General features: G+C 35.9%; 1 protein-coding gene across 1 annotated transcript in view; it reads left to right on the forward strand.

Annotated features, from left to right (window-relative positions):
- The first annotated feature begins 1,736 nt into the window (after positions 1-1,736).
- Positions 1,737-24,767, forward strand: part of SAK (polo like kinase SAK) — a 220,575-nt gene continuing 197,544 nt past the window's right edge. The window contains exons 1-2 of the mRNA XM_090384442.1: positions 1,737-1,789; positions 20,550-20,645. Coding sequence (XP_090240568.1) covers positions 1,760-1,789; positions 20,550-20,645 — 126 coding nt within the window. The 5' untranslated portion in view covers positions 1,737-1,759. The remainder of the gene's footprint in view (positions 1,790-20,549; positions 20,646-24,767) is intronic.

Genomic DNA, 24,767 nt, shown 5'->3' on the forward strand with positions numbered 1-24,767 from the left:
AGATTTTCCTTCTCCACGACGATGAACATTATGATTTGTGTGCAGTCCAAAGTTAGGTATTGGTTACTACTGACCATTGCGTTCGAAGACTTTTAACGATCAACAACGGCTTTTGACCCATAATTGTCCTCATTCCTGTAATCTGTGCAGGGCCTGCGTCCATCATAGTGAAAGCAACCTTCTTTTGTGCAACGCCCTCAACAGATATTTCAAGGGCAGGGGGTGTTTGGATTGTCATCGGGCAAACAATATTTGCTCGGAACTGCATCGCTGCCGCATTTCTTTGTGCACCACACTAAAAACGCACATAAATGCCAAAATCCAGAAATCTGTTGTCACTGCAAGACTATGCACCAGCCTCAACACTGTTTTGTTGAAAAACCGGAGGATCCCAAAATTTCAGTTTCTGTAATTTTTTTCGATACAGAAACAATTCTATTAAACGGTGAACATGTGGCTGTATTTTGGTTGCTTTCTCTGGGGACCAAGAACACATAGCGGGGCCTATCTTGCGTGGCGAGGTTTTTGGACGAGCTGTTTGGTGTCCGGGAGACAATGAAAAATGCCTGTGACGGCCGAAAAATTCGACAGGCAGAACCGAAATATAAAATCGTACAAGTAGTGGCGCATAATCTTCGTGGTTTCGATGGTTACTTCGTTCTTTCTTATATCTTCCCGAATCACATGAGTCTTCAAGCGATTAATGACGTAGCGAAAATTTTGGGTATTTTACTCGGTTTGTTAAACATAGTCTTCCTGGATTCTTACTATTTCTTTTCAGGGCCACTCCGAAAACTGCCTGATATATTTGACAAGGTTGTTAATGCTAGTAATCGCAGTGTTCAACTGCAACAGGATCTAGAAAATTTGGGCATATATGCTGAGAACTGGGAACTGATGTTTAACATTGACAAATGCATAGTACTGCATATGGGTAGAAGTACAGATGTAGGTAAACATGTGAAAAAAAATTACGCAATATTACAAATTTCAAAGTGCATTTCATCCAATGTCACACGTCACTGTTAATAAAGGTTCCGATAAATCACTGATTATTATTATTATTAGCTTTATGGTGAAAGGAAGCCTGAGGCTTATGCTGCACCAGCCAAAAAAAAAAAAAAAAAAAACATTCCCGAGTTACCATGTGAGTGAGTGAGAGAGAGAAGGGAATATCATCAAGAAATAGAATAATGATGGTATCCAGCTCAGAACCCTGGGTGTGCCAAGCCCATACTCATCACATGTGAGCCCCTGGGGTTATTTGCCTTTAGCCAACGGATGGTTAATTGCTGGAACAAACTTCCATCTATCTTTGTGGAAGTTGATAGCTTAAATAAATTCAAGGAGGAATTGGACAAACTTTTAGAGGGATTTTTTTTTTTTTTTGGCTGATGGTACATAAACTCATACGCTTGCTTTCTTGCATCACCTGCCGCCATTACTACTACTACCTCCGTTTTGTACTCTGCTATTGAGGCTTTTCATATTCTGACCAATCAAAATGTATTTGATGGAAAATGTGTAATCGTGTGTACTTTTTGAAACTGAGTAAACAGATGTACGAAAATTTTTTCGTTCAAATGATGTGATTTGTATTTTTATTTTATATGGTGTAATAATTATTTAAGAAATAAACCTCTATCACTCCTAAAAGTACTATGTTTCTTTTGAAAGGGAAAACTTTATTGACAATCAAAATATATTTCAAAATGAAGCTAAGTAATCGAGTTAACTGTGTTACAGAATAGTTAAAGACATGGCAGTAGGAATTGGAGATTCCATAGATGTGAGTGCTAACGATAGTTGTATTGATCTTATTAATGTACATAGCTATAATCGTACAGTGTACTTTAGTTAAAAAAATCCTCCGTCACTCTCGCTCCTAAACAGTTGCTCGCTTGGCGTCTGTTAGAACCCGATTTGTTATAAAATGAAATTGAATTTAAGATTTCGCCATAATTTTTGTGTCCAATTGGTAACTTTTATTACTTACATATATGAATATATAAAGAATTCCTTTATTGTTTTAAAGAAGAGGAAAACTTATAGGCAAACCGCGAATAGAAATATCTTGGGGGAAGGGGAGCGGTATACAAAATTTCAAAAAACACAATCAAATATTTAACACTTTCGCATTACCGAAAAACAAAGTTCGTGCGAAGGAGTTGAAGAATTTCAGATGATAGTTATTATTAGCCATATGGTGCAAGGAAGCCCAAGGCTTATGCTGCACCAGCCAAAAAACAATTTCTGAACCACCCCAAAAGAGAGAGAGAGAGAGAGAGAGAAAAATAGAAGGGAATCACCAAGAAAGAGAAGAATAATGATATCCAGCTCAGGACCCTGGGTGTGCCGAGCCCATACGCACCAGATATGAGCCCCTGGATATCCACAGAACACAGTCTCTTATCCACTGATCCTGTTCTCCTTTATCATAAAGATCAGCCAGGGCAAATTGTAACATATACATGTATAAATGATAATGATGACCGCTGAGTTAAAATAGAATTTTTTTGAGCCAATTTTTACATAAGTTTTAATGTGGGAACAAATCTGGAATTTGGATGTGGTATCCCTCAAATAATCAAGTTCCAAATGGACACAGTGTAACGATCTCCTAGGAGAGTGCAGTGACCCATTTGATGGATCAAAGTACTTGTCTTCATTGTAGTAGCTGGATACCAGGGTTTTTGCTCAATTAATGGCTTGTATACAAAGTATAACTAACTAATCTTGTAATGGAACCACTTGAGGATTAAGAACTCTAAGAAGAATACATCTGTAAGGCAGCTCATCACACAGATAACTAAATGATGGAGACATACATCATTAAAGCACATACAGTGAAAATTACTTGAATAACTGTCTTACTAGAAGTTAGCAACAGATCGAACTGTAGACATCAGAGTGGTCTGAGTAGAAGCTGTCTGATATGTACACAATGCTGATTACAAGTCACTTTGAAATCTAGATAAATAACTAAGAATTTTACTGAATAAACAAGTTATTAATAGAAATCTCAAAGGTAGAAGAACAGCACTTAAAAGAAAAAATTGAATATTAATTTTTCAGGATTTGACAGCCAAAAATGATTGAAAACCATAAAAAGATCAGTTTTCTGCCTTGTGGCAGGGAAGAAGAATCATACAAACACAATGTTCAGAAGGGAAGATATTTAACATACAAGCTTTTGATGTGAAAAAGAGACATATACCATCCACATAATTTATCCCATTATTCATTGCTTGAAATTTGTGCCATCATTTTTTTTTTCACTTTATTTTCCTCTTTCCACCCTAAACTACCTATATCTTGTATACTATAATTTATTGGCAATAAACAAATTTTTTTTTTCTCTTCTGTTTAATTCTTATTTTGTGTTTCTTGTTACAAACATATGTACCATATATAAAATCAAATGGATCAAATGAGTACCATATACCATTATTTGTTCATTAGTCCATCCATTAAGATTGGGTAAAGGGATCAATTATGTTTGTTGAATGGTGATACTTTTTATGCTCACATTAGTTTCTAAGCATATAGATGCCATTGCTGGCATTGCATGGCAGTGATGGGGACTGTATTTTTTGTATTAACTCATCAGTTATTTGGTATCAGTGACAGATGAGTAAAAAATAAAATAAAAGAAAAAATAAGACTCATTTTGATTTACTACTAGATATAAAAAAAAAAAAAAAGTAAAGTGCAGCCATTATCAACCCACTGCAGGATGGAAGCCTCCTCAACAGTTCATGCTGAGAGAAATGGACCATAATCTGCCACGTGGTCCAGTGCGTGTTGGCAGATCGACCGTATTCAGCAGTCAGGGGCTTGAACCCTGGTCTACTCAAAGAGCGTGTGCTACTGCACTCCCGCTCCACTCGGCTACGGAGGCTTATTACTACTAGATGTAAGAGAGTTTAACTGTTTGAGATCTGATAGATATCACATGACTGCCTTTTTTTGGTACTAACTGGAATATACAATACCCCACTCATCCAGAAACTGCAATTTCCACCCCCCACCCTTCAAGGGTGGGCAAGGATATGAATTAGGTAATTTATCTGTACTAATGGCATATTATAATTTGGCTCTTTGAATATTTGGTGTCTGTTTTTTTTTCAAGAGTTCATTTTGCAAAGGATGAAAAGCAAGTAATTTAGGTAAAGAGTGGTATAATAGAAAATAAGTAAAAAAATGCATACATCATAAGAAATTTTAAAACCAAAACAGTGGCATAAATTATGCAAAATGTAGTTAATAAAATGCCACTTTTCAATTCAACAGATAAGTTAAAAATTAAATTTTTAAAATTGTAAAAATGGCACCTGACAAAAATCATGCAGTTGACTATGTTCTGTTTAGAGTTGCTATTGATGGAGTATTAATAATATTGCAGATGCAAGTAAATTTAGGACAAAGGCCAAAAAACATAAATATAAAACAGATGGTAGATGACTCTCATCAACTGGTGCAATACCACCACTTTGCTTATTGGAGGCTTGAAATGGTGGAACCCATGTTTAGTCTCCAGAACTAAGTACTGGTCAACCTTCCCCCATCTCTTCCATCTTGCAATATGATTGATGACTTTTGAGGTTATGATGAACGCCATGGCGAGATCCAAACTCCCTTACATTTCGAGGGTACAGCTCTAAAATGTTGTTCACAGGCCAGCCACTAGTTAGTACAGCTAACCGAACCTATTGGTAACTCTCTAGGAGGCTTCCGGATCAGCTAATGTATAATCTTGCTGCCGCTCTACCAGATAGTGATTGAAGAGAATCAGAATAGTGTCAGAGTAGTGTGTATGCAGGGGGGGGGGCATTGTCAAGGCCACATTATATTGAGAATCAGCATATATTCTTACCATGCGTACGCCATATCCAAAAATTTCATTTCTTCATACAGCATGCCCACCCCCACATTTTCTTACTATTGAATACACCATGAATAGTTGGACTAATAGAGCAATCTGCGAAAAGATCTAAACCTCCCAAACACTTCCTAGTTCATTTCACAAATATACATGGTCTCAGTTCTAATCTCGATGATGTCCATTTCCACTTACAGTCTGCCAAACCCCATGTATGGTAAGTATCGGTAAGGGTATCAAATCCACGTGTGGACAGGTTTTGCAGCTCCTGCGAACGCAAAGTTTTTAATTATACTTAGCCGCTTTATTGACTTAATTGTTAGATTAAATTATTTTCTATAAGTAGCTTATAGACCTAGTCAGGCTACGTGGTTTATTTTGAATTTAGATAGCGTGATTTGGAAAGTAAATAATACCTCGCGTCCATAGATTAACCGTTCGTAACTTGCCACCATTGTTATACGATACATGTGCTAGTGTAAGGTTTAACGGAAAACTAGATAGCGAGTATAGTAGTATCAATTAATCAGTAAAATTTATTAATCTTATTAAATTTCATTGTCAATTGAATTGTACTTTTTTAACTAAATAAATATAGCAACCTAGTTATTACAAACGTAACATCATAAATTAATACATATAAGTTGACAGGGAATGAGAAAGTCATATAACGTAACTCGGAGATAATATTCGATACCGAAATACATATACAGTCAGTCCTCGTATAGCACAATAGTTGTGTTCCTAGAAACCCTCGTGCAATGCAAAATCGTGCAATATAAACAACAGGCCCTATGGGGAAAATAGGGTTAGGTGCCTACCACCCAAGATTGAACACACATTTGTAACCAAAACATTACCAAACACAATAAATAATCGTAATAAAATACTTGTGTATTTTATTACGACTATTGCGTAATAAAATATTGCTAATGCTTTTGCTTCTATCGTAAGCAAACTTGTTTTTTGTTTGATTTTCTGTCCAAACAGATGACAGCCGTTCCATCTCTTCCAATTCTTTGTGTCTTAATCTAATGGATTTTAATTACACTTTGTTTTTATTTTCTCTGCATTCTTTGTAATTTTCTGCGTTGCCTCATTTAGGTCTGTAGCACGTGCAATATCACATGGTCTTTCATTTCGCTCAAAGCATTTCCCAATTTCATATTTTTTCTCTATCGACAGAGGTGGACTGGCCATAAGCCTTACCGGGGAAACCCCGGTGGGCCAGAGGCCAGTGTGATTTTGGCCATAAACCATAGTATGAGGCCGCTATAAATTTTCCTGGGTAAGAATTTTTGACCCAGTCTGCCTCTGTTTATTGATATTGCTTTTCTTTTTCTCTTCGAATCTGCAGTGTCTTCATCAGGACGCTTCCTTTTCACACCTTTTACGTATTTTACTCATTTTTAGGGAATAAAGCACAATTACAAAACGAGGAGGCACGTTTGATACACATAAACAAAGCTGTGCGCATGTAGCAACTGAATAAACAGCACCATAAAGGCAGAGATTAACACCTCACATTTTACTAAAGCACATTTCTAGGGGTTACTACCATAAAACAATAAAAACAATTTCCACTTGCATTTCTGCTAGTGGAATCTGTTATAAACTGGTAGTAAACTCGATATAATTGCATTTGCGATTATACCGATAGCTGGAATTGTGTTAGTTTTTACGTTATTATGGTGAAATGTGTTTCCCCTTCACTGATATAAAAAACAAATACATTTTCAGAATCTTCTCTTCATTCTTATCGTGTTGCGTTCGGTTGGGGAGATTCTGCGTTGACTGCCATTTCTTGTAAACACAAAGGCGAATCGTGCATAAGTGAATTCGGTTCATGTTATATAAGATATCGTTCCCCTATTTATAAATCATGTATGATCGAATTCGTGTAGTGGTCAGCAGTCATTAAGACTTTCGAACAGAAGTCGTTAAATCCTACTTCAAGGTCACTGAGAAGCACTTTCAACCATAAACATTATTGTATGCAGACCATTGTTTCCTTGTTTGTTATTTGGTTTTTAGGAGCATTAGCAACTAAGGCCATATTGCTCCGGAATATGCGGTGGTCATTCCATAACCTTTCCGCATCCTCCGTATTTGGTGGTGACGGGCTCGAACCCCGGTCTAATCAAGAAGTGTGTGCTACGCACTGCTGCTCCTTCCCACCTAGCTACGGAGGCGCCTTTGTTTCCTTGTCTCAACATATTAGACTGTCACAAACAGCACCGTATATGTTAAAGAAACTGGGAGACCAGGCCAAGTGTGATTGTTATGCAGAAATTGTTTTAGAAGAATGACAAAACAGGTTAACAGAAAGTTATGAAACTCCAAGTATTTTGTAATTTTCATGCAAACCTTGTTATAAAAACAAATATTAGGGATGCTGTGTGTTCTTTTGAAGGATCTTTCTAATCTGTGTTCTCTTGATCCTACATGTGGAAGAGACTTCCTGAACAGTGTTAATTGGATGTGACAGGAAGACCACATGTTCTTCATGACATGTTCCAAATTCTGTACACATTTGTATCCTCTTTTTTATGCATCATGATTCCAGTTAGCATAAAGCAATTCACAACATACATAATTGTATGTGATGTTTGCAGTCTCTGAGGAAGTGTCTCAGAAAATAATCTTGCTGTTGCTCTAACATTTCGGCCACATTCTCCTTACAGTAATACCATCTCACATAAATTGCTTTTGGAAATATGCTTTCACATGATTTCACAAATGTGCATGCAAATAAGGACCAAGAAGTTGTACTACTAATGAATTTCATTGTACTCTTTATTCGGTTCATGTAGTTTGGCCAACAACCTTTGATATATAAATTTCATGCTTCGGCAACATGCCAGTGTGTATTGGGTGATTCCGTGTCAAGTGGCCTAATTTTGAAGATGGTCCCTGCTCGACCGTCTTCAGTTTTGTTGAAACTTGGTGTAGATGTTTAAACAAGTTTCCAAAGAAGCTGTGCAAAAATTCAGTTCAAAATTTAGTATGCTTGAGGCACCAGCACCTTTTTTGTGGAGGTCACTTGTGTTACTCAGAGCAAATCACAAAAAATTTTCAAAGTTTTAAGTGTTACTGTTGCACACATTGAAAGGTACTGCTCTGAAACTTGGTATACCTAGTTAACTTTTGGCAGAGAATGCAAAACTTTTGGTGTCCAGGCTCAAACACCTTCAAATTTTTTACAATGTGGTCTAAAACTGGCACCAAAGATTTGTCACGACAAATTTAAGCAAGACTTTTGAGTCATAACTTTGAAATAAAAACCTTTGGTACCTTCTTCTTTGGGCATTCCATTTAACATCTTCGTGAATTCAGCCTAACTAAATATGAGCTCTTATACTTGTTTGCTGGCTGAGATATTTTCCTTCAAAGATATACTCAAAATTTGACCTATCATTAGGAGAAAACATCTTAATGTGGGACACCTTCAATTCTCTCATTTTTGCAACCATTGGAAAGAGCAGGTTTTAAGCAACAAGAATCATGGATTTTCAGTTTTGTGTCTTGCTACTTAAGGCCTAAAAAATGGTCTTAAACATTTTATATTTTCCACATAATATTTGTATACTTATTTGATGGTGAAGTTTCACATCTCAGTAAGGAGAGCTATTGCATTTACAAGAGAAATTTTCTGCAATTACTCTACCCTTTGGTTTAAGGAGAAAGGATATATTGCCAATGCACAAAAAAAATCTGTATTTTTTACAATGTGGGGGGTACAAATTGCAAGAAAAGAAATTGCATGGGTTTCTTAAGTGCAATTTTCCAAGCATGTAAAGTGGTCTTTATTGAGAATTCGAAGCATAAAGATAATGTTCTATTGGTTTCTAATCTTGAAAGAAGTTATAACTGCAACAAAATTTATTTAAAACACAATACAATTTGAAATAAGCAAGTGAGTGTGAAGATATTGAATCACTGCTTCGTAATGGACTGGAATTTTTCATTGATGGTTGATATTACTACTTCAGGCAAGCTATATTGTTGTCCCATTGTTGTTGTTTTTGGAGCTGGAAGATTTGCAATAATTTGTTGTTGAGGAATCCAGCAGACATCTTATCTAGCAGGCCAGTGAAATGAGTGAGCTGCTCCATGAGGAAGCATGAAATTTACCAATACATCATGTTCTTCAAATGAAATTTCACAAATATTTCCAATCCACCAATTATTGTCATAAATACAGGAAATGTATTGGCCAGGTTGTAAATTAACAATTGGCATATACTGAATATTGGTTTCACTAGTCTGATCTATATGAACTACAAATGGTGATGGTGTGTCATTTGATACTCTGCAAACACGAATCTGTCTTGCATCAATAGGAATGAAGTGATGATTTTCTCTTGAAATGGCCTTACTTGCTCAATTTCCTCTTTAGAAACAAAACAGAATTTTATTCCAGTCACATGCTTGTCACAAAATTCAAACACGTTTCTTGGTGTCAGGATTTGATTTTCAATTGGGTGTTGGAAACTTGTACATGCTGCCAATCGTTTTATTGGTCCACCAATTCCATCAGATGGTGACTTGCCATGGCTAGTGCCAAAGAAATTCCATTCAGAATTGATATCAAAATCCTTCTGATGATGACACAAGTTAATAAAATTCTTGTCTTGAGCTGCAGAACATCGTTGAACTAGTAAATGTGCCTGATTTCTGTCATGAATCTCTTCAAATATTCAATTAAGTTGGTTAGAAAAACATGCATTGCAGTTGTCATGTAGAAACTTATATTCTGAAGTTCAGCATCCTTGTAATAAATGACAAATGGATGCAATGTAGCCTGGCTATTCTCCCATTGGAACCCTTGAACAGCATCTTGCACAACAAATGAATAATTTTCTGCAAAATCCATCAAGATGACCAATTCTCCTGTCATTAGGCTTTCCTTTGTTGACTTCAAATGGTAGCTTTTATGTTTAGCAATGTAGTGATGATAGGAAATAAATATCTTTGTACTCAACTGTTCAATAAAATCTTCTGTTGTTAATTGTTTTGTGTCCTGGTTCATTCTTTTCAAAAATATTTTCTAGAAACTTTTTTATTTCATCTATTCCTGGACATTTTTCACACCGATGAAGCATATAATCTTTTGACTCCAAATCACAGACTGTTTTACCAATGAGAATCTTGTAATTACATTCAACAGGACTTGCTGCTAGCATTAACTTGACATTTTGATGGATTGTGCATACACAAACAGAATGTGTTCCTGGTGCACTAACTGTGACACACCACTTGGGTCGAAGTTCACAAAATTTAGAAAATCCAATGTCAGATCCATTTCTAGCTCTATAAGTTATAAACATTTCCTTCAAGTTGCTGAGTAGTAGTCGCTTTTGCATTTGCATTTCTATTCCATTTGCATTTCTAATGGAAATGTAATCTCTCTTTCCAGGGCATATCTGACTAAATTCATCATCTTTGAAAAATTCAATCACCTTTTGCCTTACTTGAGAAAGCTTTTTTCCACGTATGGCCATGACTCCTTCTTCTGCTTTAAGTTTTCTAACTTTCTTGACCATTCTTTCTGAGACACTAAACTCTTCCATTGTTTTCTTTATGGCCCAACTAACTCAAGCTAGTGTTAATATTTGAAGTATTTTTGAATGACTTGATACCATCAACTTTTCTTTCAATTCTTTCAGCAGCTCATTGTAATCTAAGCAATTTCAACACTGATGACTTGGCTCCATGTTGTCATTTGGATCCAAGTCCCCAATAGATGCAATTTTACTGGCAATTACATCTTGTACTTGACTTGCCTTCCTTTTGGCATAGCCTTGTGAGTCTCTCTTAGCCATTTGCTTGAATTTCAGATGAGAAATATCAATAGCCATCAAACTTGTGTTCAAGCTTTCAATCACATGCATTTTGTCATCATGGTCTGATCCAGATGAAGTTGATGTTCTTGTTGCTGCTTTTTTGGCTGTTAGACCCTTTTCGGCATGATGGGCACAGCTTCTGGCCTGGTTTTGTCTACCTTTGTTAGGTCTTTCAGGTAGTCTGCCATTGACAAATCAATTGGTTGTAAACTTTTTTTCACCATATGATTTTTCTTCTGGAAAGGATTGCAACATGAATGCTGCAAAAATCCAAATTTTGTCAAAAGCAAAGCTTCATGATGTAGACATTGTATCTTCTTAACCCAGTTTTAATTCGCAACGTCGACCTATCTGCTGTTGTTCTTCAAATTCAAATTCTTTAAATAATTTTAACCCAGTTTTGCATGTATAGAATAGCACATGACATTTAGAATTATCCATATGACTGATGGTGCATGAGTCCAGCTTATCTCCAGCAAAATCTTCTGATTCCACGGCTTTCATGCTGACTAATAAGTGGACATTTCTGCAAGCAGTGAAAACTTAATTAACTTTATTACAGTCAAACAATAAAAAATAGAGGAGCAAAATAAACAAAATAAACAAGCTGTTCTTCATGGAGATAAAACATTAATAACAGAATGGTTCAAATATCATTTATTTAAAATTTTTTTTTTTTATGATTCTAGAATATTCCAGAGTTCTAGAATGTTCATCAGTTTTTTTTTTTTTTTTTTGGAATTCAAGAATATTCTAGAATGTTCTGGAATTCTAGATATTCTTTAATTATAGGATATTTTAGAATATTCTAGTATTCTAGAATATTCCAGAATTGTTGAATATTCTATAATTCTTTGGGTATTCTTCTAGGATATTCCAGAATTCTAGAATATACTCTATTTCTATATTATTCTAAACATTAGGCAGGATTAATGAAGTGTTCTGCAACAAAAGATCTTGCAAAATAACAATATGGCACATAAAACTACTTAATTTTAAGGCCGTAAGTACTAAACAGATAAACCATGATCCTTGTAGCTGAAACTCTGCTCTTTCCAGTGGTGGTAAAAAAGAGAGAATTGAAGGTGTCCCACATTAAGATATTTGTCCCTTAAGATAGGTCAAATTTGACTTTCAGATTTTGAGTCAATCTTTGAAGGAAAATATCTCAGCCAGAAAACAAGTAAAGAGCTGATATTTAGTTAAGCTGAATTTATGCAGTTGGTAAGTGGAATGTCCAAAAAAAGAAGGTACCAGAGATTTTTATTTCAAAGTTATGACTTTCAAAAGTCTTGCTTAAATTTGTTGCAACAAATTTTTTGTGCCAATTTTAGACCGCATTGTAAAAAATGTGAAGGTTTTTGAGCCTGGACACCAAAGGTTTTGCATTCTCTGCCAAAAGTTAACTAGGTATACCAAGTTTCAGAGCACTACCTCTCACCGTTGTGCAACAGTAACACTTAAAACTTTGAAAATTTTTTGTGGTTTATTCCGCATAACAAAAGTGACCTCCACAAGAAAGGTGCTGGTGCCTCAAGCATACTATATTTTGAACTGAAATTTTGCACAGCTTCATTTGAAACCTCTTTAAACATCCACACCAAGTTTCAACAAAATTGAAGCTGGTTGAGCAGGAATGACCCTATTTTTTATTTTGCTGTCTCAATTAAAATACTGTAAGATATTTTGTAAGATATTCTGTACTGTAAGATATTTTACTATTTTCGATGAACTCCTGCTAGTCTTTCTCTATCTATCCTGTGTGGGATGAAAAACTTTTTTTTTCCCCTCTCCATCATCCTGCTGCTGGCACCCTGGCCGGGCACCTCCGTAGCCAGGTGGGAAGGAGCAGCAGTGCGTAGCACATGCTTCTTGATTAGACCGGGGTTCGAGCCCGTCACCACCAAATATGGAGGATGCAGAAAGGTCAGGGAATGACCACCGCATATCCCGGAGCAATATGGCCTTAGTTGCTAATGCTCAAACAAACAAACAACTAGAAACAGCATCCTGGCCGATGCTCTCTTCCTTTCCTCGACCAGGTTGTGGGATTTAACTTTTTTTTTCGTTGCATTCTGCCCTGCACTGGGGAAGTCCTTCTCCTCATTTCTCCTTCCCTCTCTTCATCTTATACAAGTTTTTCTTTTCCTCCCTGAGAAACTCATTCCCCAGGGAGGAGGACATGTAAATAGTAGGGGAGGCCTTGCTTGCCCTCCCATGGCTAGGGATGAGTACCTGAAAGTGGTTGTCCAGGTAACCACTGCTTCCAGGTAGTCAAAAGGCCAAAACACATCACACATAAGCTCACAAACAGTTTTTCTTTCCTGTCATTTTTTCTCATGCGGGATGAAAAACTGCTGTGTGGAATGAAAAACTTTTTTTTTTCTTTTTTTTTTTTCCTCCCTCGCCTTTCTTTTCATCTATCTTCATCCAGCATGGGATATTCCTATGCAGGATGAATTTTTTTTTTTTACACAACATGCAAATGGCAGATTCAAATAATCTGGCCTTATCTTGACAGAGTCTGCGAAAACTGTACAGAGCAACGAGGCAGAGATGAATTTTTGTTATAGGAACTGCCCATTCAAAAACACACAAAAAGAAAAGAAAAAAAAATTCCAATGGACTGGTGAGAATGCATGTGGTAATTTGTGGAACATTGAAACCAACAACATTTGCATTTAAATCAAACATCTGCTCTTTATTTTATACTGCTTTTTTTTTTCTTTTTTTAATTTTTTTTGTAATTTTGTAATATTTTATTTTTACATTTGCTTTTGAAACTATGCTGCCTGTATCATATAAATTATTACTTGATATACCATTCTTTCCCATAAACAATGTTGTAAATTATATGTAATGTGTATCTGCTGTTTTGTTATAAGATTAAAATTATTTCAATCTGCCATTGTTGTTATTAGTTACATTGTTACATTTCATTTGTGGAAATAATAGCGGTAACCATACAATGTTGTGGAATGTTATTGATAACTGATCTTTGGTAACAAACAGCTAAAATTGCAAAGTTAAGCAACAAACTGTCCATTCTTGTTTCATTATCCCTTTTTTATTTCCTCATCAGCATTAGTAGAGGCATTTGATGCAAGAAAGCAAGCTTATGCAGCATCAGCCAAAAAAAAAAAAAAAAAACCACTTCCACTTCACCCCTCTATTCATTCAAAATACCTGTCCAGCTGAGCCTTAAACTTATTTAGGCTATCAACTTCCACGACAAGGGATGGAAGTCTGTTCCACCAACCAACCACCCGCTGGCTAAAGGCAAATTTCCGCACGTCTATCCTACATCTGTCTTTCCTCAATTTGAATTTATGCCCTCTCAGGTGATTATTCTGAGCGAGAGGAAGAATCCCATCAGCATTGAGCATGCTCAAACCATTCAAGGCTTTATACACATCTATCAGATCACCTCGCTGGTGCCTAGTCTCCAGACACTGTAATTTGCAAAACTTAAGCCTTTCTTCGTAAGAGCACCCCTTTGTTCCATTCACTAATCTTGTTGCCCTTCTCTGTACTCGTTCCAGCAGCTCTACATCCTTTTTGAAATGAGGCCTCCAGACCTGTATACAGTACTCTAGGTGTGGCCTGACCATTGCCTTATACAAGAATAATCACCTCCTTATCCCTGCTAGAAAAATTCCTATATATCATTGACAATACACCATGAGCTACTCTTGCAGCCCGTCTGCACTGCTCAGAAAACTTCATATCAGCCTGCACAACCACCCCAGGTCTCTTTCATTCTCTACCACTGTCAGTGTAGTACCACAGAGCTGATACGTTACTCTGGGGTTGCTGTTTCCCCATGTGTAGTACTTTACATTTGTCAATGTTAAACTTCATTTGCCACCTCTCAGCCCATCTGCTCAACCTTTCCAGATCCTGTTGCAGCAGCATAGTGTTAGTAGTGCCCTTGACAACCCTGCCTACCTTTGTATCGTCTGCAAACTTCGACATTAAGCTTGATATACCATCATCAATATCATTTATAAATACAGAAAACAATAATGGACCCAACACTGAGCTCTGAGGGACTCCACTAATAACATTAGTCCACGACGAGCAGTGTCCATTGATTACCACTCTCTGTCTTCTCCCCCTCAGCCACCCCTTTATCCACAGCAGCAATTTGCCTCCAATGTCACACTGCTCCAATTTGTGCAGCAGTCTTCCATGTGCAACAGTATCAAAAGCCTTTCTAAGATCCAAGTATGTAATATCAAAGTTATTCCCTGCATGCAGTTCCTTTGTGACTGCATCATAGTATCCAATCAAATTGGTCAGGCAAGACTTCCCCTTAACAAAACCATGCTGTGTCCGAGCTATAACTGAAGTCTTGTCTAAATGATCCTGCAGTGCTTCTTTAACCGGTGCCTCCATTAATTTTCCTGGAACAGAAGTTAAACTCACAGGTCTATAATTACTTGTGTCAGCCTTTGATCCCCCTTTGTGAATTGGGGTCACATTTGCACATCCCCTGAGTCCAAGGAAGCTCTCATAATTATGGCTAAGGGTTTGCTTACTTCCTCTGCTGCCTCCTTTAATATAACTGGATAGATCCCATCCACCCCAGGTGCCTTTCTTGTGTTTATCTTCAACAATTTCTCCTCCACTTTACTCTCAGTTATTACAAGATTCTCTAGCTTACTGCTAGAGTTGAATACATCTCTGACTTTCCCCTCGCTAAATAACTCCTCATGTGTGAATGTCGATGCAAAATATTCATTTAGTTTGTTAGCTACCTGAGCAGGATCATCAACAGTTGACCCATCAATATCAGTGAAACGATATCAATGAAATAATTAATTTATTATTGCACATTTTCCCCCCTGAAACTTCTGTTTCATGAAATCTGCTTTCCAGCCCAGAATTTTTAAAAAATAATTCTTTTCAATGTTATTTCATTATTTATAAGAGAAGATGCAAATAATGAAACCTATAACATATATTTAATTATTTATGTTTCATTATAAAAATAACACATAACTGCCCTTATATGGTAGTTTGACCTGGTTAAATGTGCCTATCAAAAAGTGACCATCACACACAATGGTTATGTTTGTTTGTTTGTTTTATTTCTTTCCAATAAAATCAGGTTGCATTACATAATACATTTAGGGCAATAGCCCAAGGTTATGTAGAAGTTAACTAATGTATAAGTTAGTGCTACAGCATCATGTTTATTTGTGGCCAGCTACTAAGTAGTTAAGAATTGGCGTCATTTAAGTATACAGGGAAACCTTGATATGTGAGTTTCGGTTAATACGGTCACAAACATTAGTACCATTCCTCTATATATGCCCTCTAAAATTTCGAGTGGTGCAGCTGATTATGAAACAAAAAATTTTTAAAATTAAAAAAAAAAAAAAAAAAAATGCCAGAAAAGTTGATGCTGTTATTGAAGAAATTGGCGTCATTGGAAAATTATCTTGGCTTTCAAAATGTTAATTCACCTAATGTCAGAGAATGCCTGGATTCACATTCACAGTCACTCACTGACATGGATCTTATAGAATTGGAGCAACAGCGTGCCTACAATGGGAAAGAATGAATTGCGACTGAAGGAGAGCAGTGTGTCTCTAAGGAAATTTCATTTAAAGAACTCGAGCAGATGTTTTGAAATTTGGAAACTGTTAAACAACAAATTATAGATTTAGAGCCGAATGTGGAAAGAAGCATGCTAGTTCACTGAACCCTAGAAAATGGAATTAGCTTCTATCGTAAATTTTATGAAAAGAAAAAGGATACAACTATTCAAACGACACTTGAAAAATATTTTTCTAGGAAGTAGCATATCCATTTTTCACTCATTTTGTAACTCATTTCTTTAATAAACGTTTTTTAGCTTACTTGCTTTTCATTTTTCTTTATATTTCTATCTATGTATACAGTTAAAATGTACCGTATTTCCCCATGTATAAGACGCACTTTTTTTCGAAAAATTTGGGGTCTAAAAGCTGGGTGCGTCTTATACAGTGGTTGTAGATTTTTTTACTTGCATTTCGCACTTGTTGTCTTTGTGCTCATTGTTTCGCATTTGTTACCGGTATATTAGGTTACGTTTTGCCACGCTCTGCCCAAAAATGGCTCAGAAAAGATTTTCTTACAGTGCTGAATTCAAGTTAAAAGTGATCCAGTTTGCAAAAGTGAATGGAAATCGTGCTGCTGAACGTAAGTTTGGGCCTCCTCCAACTGAGAAAACAATCCGAGACTGGCTACAGGCAGAAGAAACCCTACTGAAAACGCCACGGCAGAAGAAGGCCATTAGAGGCAAGTCAGCAAAATGGCCTGATTTAGAGAGGGAATTGAAGATATGGATTGAGGAGCAAAAAGCAATTGGAATTCCTGTGTCCACAAAGATGGTTCAGCATGAGGCAAGAAAAATTGCCGATGAAAAAGAAGTTACTGATTTCAAAGGAGGACACAATTGGTGCTTCAGGTTCATGAAACGGAATGGACTAAGAATGCGTTCACGCACCAGACTTGCCCGAAAGATGCCTGAAAGCTGTGAGCAGAAGGTCCTTGAATTCATCGTTTTGTCATTCAATGTCGGAAGACACAGTTTGAGTTGGGACAGATTGCAAATATGGACAAAGCCCCCTTCAATTTGATGTCCCAAGTTACAGAACTGTTGATAAGAAGGGGGTGAAAACTGTAACTGTGAAGACAAGTGGACATGAAAAGAGCCATTATACAGCTGTTCTAGCTTGTTGTGCCGGTGGAATCAAGCTGCCTCCTATGCTGATTTTCAAAAGCAAAACAATGCCAAAAGAAGACATTCCTCGAGAAGTGATTGTCCATGTTCACGACAAGGGTTGGATGGATCAAGATGGGATGAAGATCTGGTTTGAGAAAGTTTGGAGGAGGAGACCAGGTGGGCTCTTACGCAAACCTGCCCTATTGGTGTTTGATCAGTTCAGGGCACACATAACAAAAAACACAAAGAAGATTGCTGCAGAGCAAAAAACAAAACTTGCCGTCATACCTGGAGGCTTGACACCCCAGCTCCAACCACTTGATGTCAGCATTAACAAACCCTTCAAAGCTGCCATGAGAGACGAATGGAACCAATGGATGAAGTCTTCTGGGGACAATTTGACACCAGCAGGAAGAGTGAAGAAACCAACTATAGGAGAGGTTTGTACCTGGGTGAAAAGATCCTGGGATAATATCAAGATTGAGATCGTTGTCAAGTCATTTAAGAAGTGTGGAATTTCAAATGCCATAAATGGAACTGAGGACGAGGCAATATATAAAGTCAGTGATTCGTCATCAGACACAGATGAGGACAAGCTAATGGATGGGAGTTTTGACAGTGATGAGTTGTATGAATTTTATGATGAATAAAACTTGAGTTCAATAACTTTATGTAATACATTTTTTTTTCAAATTTCGGGCCCAAAAATTAAGGTGCGTCTTATACATGGGGAAATACGGTATTTTAAAGGCCTAAATTAAGTCTTCTGATGAATGTGCCAAAACATCATGGATGGATTAGAATTTTTCCCATTGGTTTTTAACTTTGATATATGTGGTTTCAAGATATATGGTACACTCATTACACAAATTAATCACACACACATATATAGAGGTTTACCTGTACTCATATTGTGAATACCTTCACACTGAGTGGGCAGGCTCCCTGCAGTGAAGACAACCCAGTTGCAAAATATAACTTCACAATATGAGAGATGTCTGATGGAGTACAACTAATTAAGATTATGTAATACATTTATATTATAAATCTGGGTGGTGGTATCTGCTGAGAATAAGTAACAGTAGTCTGCTCCATTGGTGAAGCGTTACTTATTCGAGGTAGTGCAATATCATGGTAACTTGTTGTGAAGGTATTCACAGTATGAGATATACTTAAATGATGCCATTTCCTAACTACTTAGTAGTTGGCTACGTATAGACACGATGCTCTAGCACTAACTTATATGTTAATCAGGTTGCATTTGTTTAAGACGTACACCAGTGATGCCTTTAGACTGAACTGAGGATGGGGCCATCTTTCCCTTTGAGAAAAAGCAGTTAATTAGGCAAAATTTAAATTTATTAATTGTAAAATCTAAATGGTAATATTAGATTCAAAAATTTCAGCCCAAATGGGACAAAAAAAAGGTCCAGATGACAAATAGCTTATTTAAAAATAAGTGAGACAGACCCCTGGTGAGATAGACACACACACACACACGCGCACACAATTTTTTTGAGGCACCTCCGTAGCCAGGTGGGCAGGAGCAGCAGTGCGTAGCACCTGCTTCTTGATTAGACCGGTGTTCGAGCCCGTGACCACCAAATACGGAGGATGTGATGTGGAAAGGTCAGGGAATGACCACTGCATATCCCCGGAGCAATATGGCCTTAGTTGCTAATGCTCCTAAAAATAACAATAACATAACAAAAACAATTTTTTTGAAACTTTATGGGGACATGGTGCCATCTATTAACCTGGCAGTTTTTGTGCCCCATGTCTAGAAAAAATGTTGGCAGGGCTCTAATGATTGCCCATTTTCTTTTTAATTTTTTGAATTTTTTTTTTTTTTTTTTTTTGTTTCAACAGTTCTAGTGTTTTATCTTTTCTTAATTCTGGCGAGTATGGGCTTGGCACACCCAGGGTCCTGAGCTGGATATCATCATTCTTCTCTTTTTTGGTGATTCCCTTCTATTTTTTGGCAGCATAAGCCTCAGGCTTCCTTGCACCATATGGCTAATAATAATAAGTAACTTTTTGTTTTAAAAAATATTAAAATTTTTGAACAAGCTGTTTTATACCTTTTATTATCAAAAAATAAAGAAACCCCATTATTATTCAATTATTATTCATTATTATTGTTATTCAGTCATTATTATTATTATTCAGTTAAAAAATAAGCATTATTCAATACTATTAGTTACTTCCATTTTCAGATTTATTTCAAAATTTATTTCAAATTTGGTACCTTTCACAGCATGTGAAAATTTAAATCATGTATGTTGCTCCCATAGAGTAGCATCCTTCTTGAAAGAATAAAGTTTGATATTCTCTGTGAAAACAACAATAAATCTTTCAAAAGCAACTAGAGTAAGACTGCAGATATTTATTGAACTGGTGGGAGAAGAAAAAAAAGGAACCTGAAATTATAAATAAACATGTTGTCAGCCCTTGTCAGGTACCATGCCACTCTTCAGGCAGAAAGCCAAATAGTTGAAAAGATGATGCCAGGTCATCTGACAGGTTCAATTGCAATTTCTGTACAAATACTATAAAAAATAAGCACTTCAGAAATTTTTATTATAGTTATAGTAATGGTATATTTAGGAAGGTAGAAAGAATTTCAGATTTTTAATCATTAATTAATAGTTAGCATGGGAATATTACTTTGAGGTTTGCTTGTCGAGGTGACTTGTCACCACAACCGGGTTAATGTTTTTTTTTAATCATCATACCTGCTCAGTATAAAGTCTGTTAAAAATGAACATACTTTTGTTACATTTAATGCAGCAAATTTTTTTTTTTTATATATATTGTCAATTCACAATATATTGACAAGAAATTGTCTGTGGATGTTAATCCCAGGTAAATAGGTTTTATTTGATATAATTTATTCTTATCTACAAGTACTGTATGCATTTTGTAGGGTTAATCAGTATTTTCCATTTTAGGTAATAGTTAACTATCAAAATAAATTTCACTTTTATATAATTTCAAAACTTTTAATATATTTAAACAAATTTTTAATTAAAGACAGTTATATAACCAAAGTAATTTTAAATCAGAATATGACTTTTTTTTTGTAATGTTATATATTTCACTGTAGGATTTCCAAGTGCTTGACCTTCTTGGTAAAGGAGGATTTGCTTGTGTCTATCGGGCAAGATCTATCAATACTAATCTTGAAGTGGCAATCAAAATGGTATAGAAATTTATACATTTATAAATGCCTACTAATATTTGACCACATAACATACTTTTATTATTACTTTGTTTTAAGTGAAACAGTTTTTTTTTTATTTTTTTTTATTTATATATTTATTTTAATTTATACTCTGATATAGTTATGTTGCAACAAGGAGTTAACATGGAAAGCAACCAAACATGGTACTTAACTTTGTATATCAAGGGTTTAAATAAATGCTGTTTCGAATAGCAAAATTAAATAATGAACAAATAAATGTCAGATAAATAGCGAAATATATGAAATATATATATATATATATTTTTTTTCTTTTCTAAAATTGAATAAAACTGTGGTTTCCAATTTGTAGTGTACAGAATCTGTTTAGAAATAAACACAACTAGGGTATAACGCCTGAAAAGAACGATTGTTTTCTGCTTTATCAGTTCATTTCACTGTGAAAGAAGCAAAACAGCTAATATGGCAGCTGAAAGACATTACATAGTTAGATTAATGTTTAGTGCAATTAACACTACAATGTTTAAAAACTAATTTATTCTATGCCAAATGGAACTATAAACTAAATTATAGAACAATTGAAAGAGAAACCAAGAAGATGAATACTAATGAGCATCAGCTAAAAAAATAATTGCAAAAGAAATTTATTCTTTAAGTAAGAGACAGTGCAAAGAAGGCATAGAATAAAAAAGAGAAGTCCTTGGCAAAGAATGTAATGAAAAGTAGCAAAGAATTCTTTGCTTATGTTAACACTAGAAGGAACCACATTGTCCCACTAGATATAAATGCCATAAATGTGGATGATCCTGTTCAGATTTCTGACAAACTGAATAAGTGTTTTGTGCCTATATTATTATTCACACATGAAATTTTAAGGGATGGGAATACCGGAAGTATACAAAACTATAACTTATAACAAAATTATATAAAAGAAAGTGGAAATGAAACTGTTGAAGCTAAAAGTAAATAAAACACTTGAATTTGATGGAATCTGTCTAATTATATTAAAAGAAGCAGTAAGAGAGATAGCAAACCTGTGGATATATTTATGAGGGGGAGGTCCCAATAGATTGGAAATGTGAAAATTGCTCTCCTGTTTACAAAGTGGGATCAAAGGGAGAAGTGAATAATTATAAACTTGTAAGCTTGACTTCTATTTCGGAAAAAATAATGGAGTCAGTAGTTAAAGAAGTATTGCTGGATCATATCATCTTGACAGGAATGTGGTTATAGTGAAATAACAGCATGGATTTGTTAAGGGGAACACCTTGTGTGATCAATCTGATAAACTTCTGTGACAGTAACAAAGGAACTGGATGCAAGTTCACATAATATCATTAATGTCATAGATTTCAGTAAAGTTTTTGACACTGTTCCACACAAAAGATTGCTGTTCAAAGTGGAGCAGTGTGGCATTGGGGGACAAGATGCTACAATGGATAAAGGGATGGTTGAGTGGCAGAAGACAGAAGGTAGTGGAGTCCCTGAGGGTTCAGTGCTGGGCCCATTACTGTTTTCACTATTCATTAATAATATTGAAAGTATATAAAGTCTATTGCCTAAGTTCATAGATGATACAAAGGTCAACAGGGTAGTTACTGATAGAAATCAAGTCATACTACTGCAACAAGATTAGAAAAATTGGACAGATGGGCTGAGAAGTGGCAATTGAGATTTAATATTGATAAATTCAAGCTACTGCATATGAGCAGCAATCCCAGATTAACATTCCAATTGGGTGTTATCCCACTCTGGGTGGTGGAGAACAAAAGGAGACTTAGGGGTAATTGTATTTGATAAGTTCTTTGAGCAGTACAGACACTGCTAGAACTGCTTATGAGGGGTTCTTCCAATGATATACAGGAATTTTTCCAGCAGTGGTTAGACCACATCTTGAGTGCTGCAGTCAGGTCTGGAAGCCCTATTTTAAGAAGGGTGTAGATCTGTTGGAGTGGGTGCAGAGAAGAGTATCAAGGTTGGTCAAGACAAAGGTACTCTTACCATAAAAGACCAGTTCTGAAAATTGTAGGAATTGGAAACATAGGTACCTGCAAGGAAACCTGACAAAAATATTTCAGGCTTTAAATGGATTCTCGGACAACACACATAAGGGGACATAAATATAAATTGAAAAAAGATGGTTGTAGGATAGATGCATGAAAATTTGCTTTCAGCCGTAGAGGTGTGTATTTTATTGTATCGTTTGAATAAATTTCTGTCTGGTATTGTGGAGTGATTAAGGAAAAATTATATTGTTAGAAGGAATAGGAAAATGAGGTGGGATATCCCCCCCCCCCTTTTTTGACTAATGCTGCATAATCTTACTTCCTTGCATCATTTCCACTACTTAGTACTAATTAGTCCTAGAAAGCAATCTCATTAGTGATGAAATTAGTGTTAAAATGATTCTATGAGGGTGGATGTGAGTGAACTAGTGGAGCAGCTAACTTAGATTGAACAACATTGATGACAATCTTGTGAATACTGACAAAATTGAAAAATGCACTCATAGTAGTATCATCAAGTGCTGCCAATCAGGTTATAGTATCATCAAGTGTGAAAACCAATCAGGTTATAGACAATAATGGAGAGATTGTGTAGCTTGTGAATAAAATATTTAAATGTGAATAAAATTTACAAACATCATGCCTTCTTGTGAAGTAGTTCATAAATTGGGAGCACTTTTCTCAATAAATGTAATGGAAGGATGCATGCTTTTTTAATTTTCAGTATGGTTAATATTAGAATGGCCAAATGATTAAAGGGACATATTGTTTGATACATACTTTACTTAATGCATACATTGCACTTTATTTTTGTAAACAGTACAGTGTTGTATAGTATTAAACAAAGTGCAGTATACTCATATATTGTGTGCACTATGGCAGATAAGGCAGTCAAGTATTGCAAAGGCTTTTATCCTTAAACTGGCAATGGTTTGGCTCCAGGGTTGTGCCAAATTCAAGAGTTTGTGCTGTATTTACATCAAATTTATTTCTTTTCTGAAAGGCTCTTGGTTGTAATAATGATGTATTGAACTGCATGATAAATATCACTTAAAGTCTATTTTTCTGGCTCTCTAGCTGACTGAGCCAGCAAAATGACACTACAAGCAGAGTTCTTGTCACAATCTCATACTAAAACTATAAAATACATTGTTAAATAATACTGAATAAATACTTAAATTATTATTCTTATTTGTAACCTTACAGATTTTCATGTCTCACAAACATTTACACTGGCCCAGAAGCTAAATCATCAAAAAAAAAAAAATAATAAATAAATAAATAAAATATTGTATAATAGCAACAGTAAATTAACAAATCAGTACTCTATTGTACATATGTGTAAAATATAGATTAACACATTTGCTTCCATCTATATTTGAGAGAGAGAGAGCATTCAATGTGGCTTAGAGGGGAACAGGTATCCTGTGTGTTATCAGACATATATGAGTGTGTACTCAGCCTAAAACACTGATGGATCCAATATCTCTCTATTACAGAAGATTTAGGAGAAGTCCGGTTGGCCTGCCTCCCTAAAATCCATTCATGCACGCCTTCTCGATGGTAAGCCCTGTTATGTCACTTAGGTGGCAACGAACGTGTAGAGTGGTTCTCTTCAAGACGCCTGGTCAGCGTGAAGAGGAAAAGACCAAACCCTCCAGCATATGAGAGCACAACAATACAAATGGCCCTCAGTCCCCAGCAGCTTTCACTCTCCCTCTTACAGCAGCAAGAGGATCAGAGTGGAAGCAGAGGGTGCTAAGAATCTCTGGGTACGACCAGGCTGCCATGCACGGAAATTGAACTTGGCCTGTTATAACGTACAATCACTCATCGGTGAAGACAGGATATTAGAGCTGGAAAAGGAATTAGAAAATGTGAATTGGAATATCATCGGTTTGGCTGAAACAAGAAGAAGAAATGAATCACTTATAAGTTTATCAAGTGGAAATCTGCTGTACACCAATGGAAACAGTGAAAGGAGTGAAGGTGGAGTTGGGTTTCTGGTCCATAAAGATTTTAAAAACAACATTTTGGAATTCAAAAGTACATCATCAAGGGTGTCAAGACTAATACTCAAGATTTCTAAGAGGTACAAGCTAAAGATTATAATGAT

Source organism: Mastigoproctus giganteus, chromosome 11 (genome assembly GCF_048544385.1).
Source record: "Mastigoproctus giganteus isolate SK-2022 chromosome 11, ASM4854438v1, whole genome shotgun sequence".
NCBI classification, from domain to species: Eukaryota; Metazoa; Arthropoda; class Arachnida; order Uropygi; family Thelyphonidae; genus Mastigoproctus; species Mastigoproctus giganteus.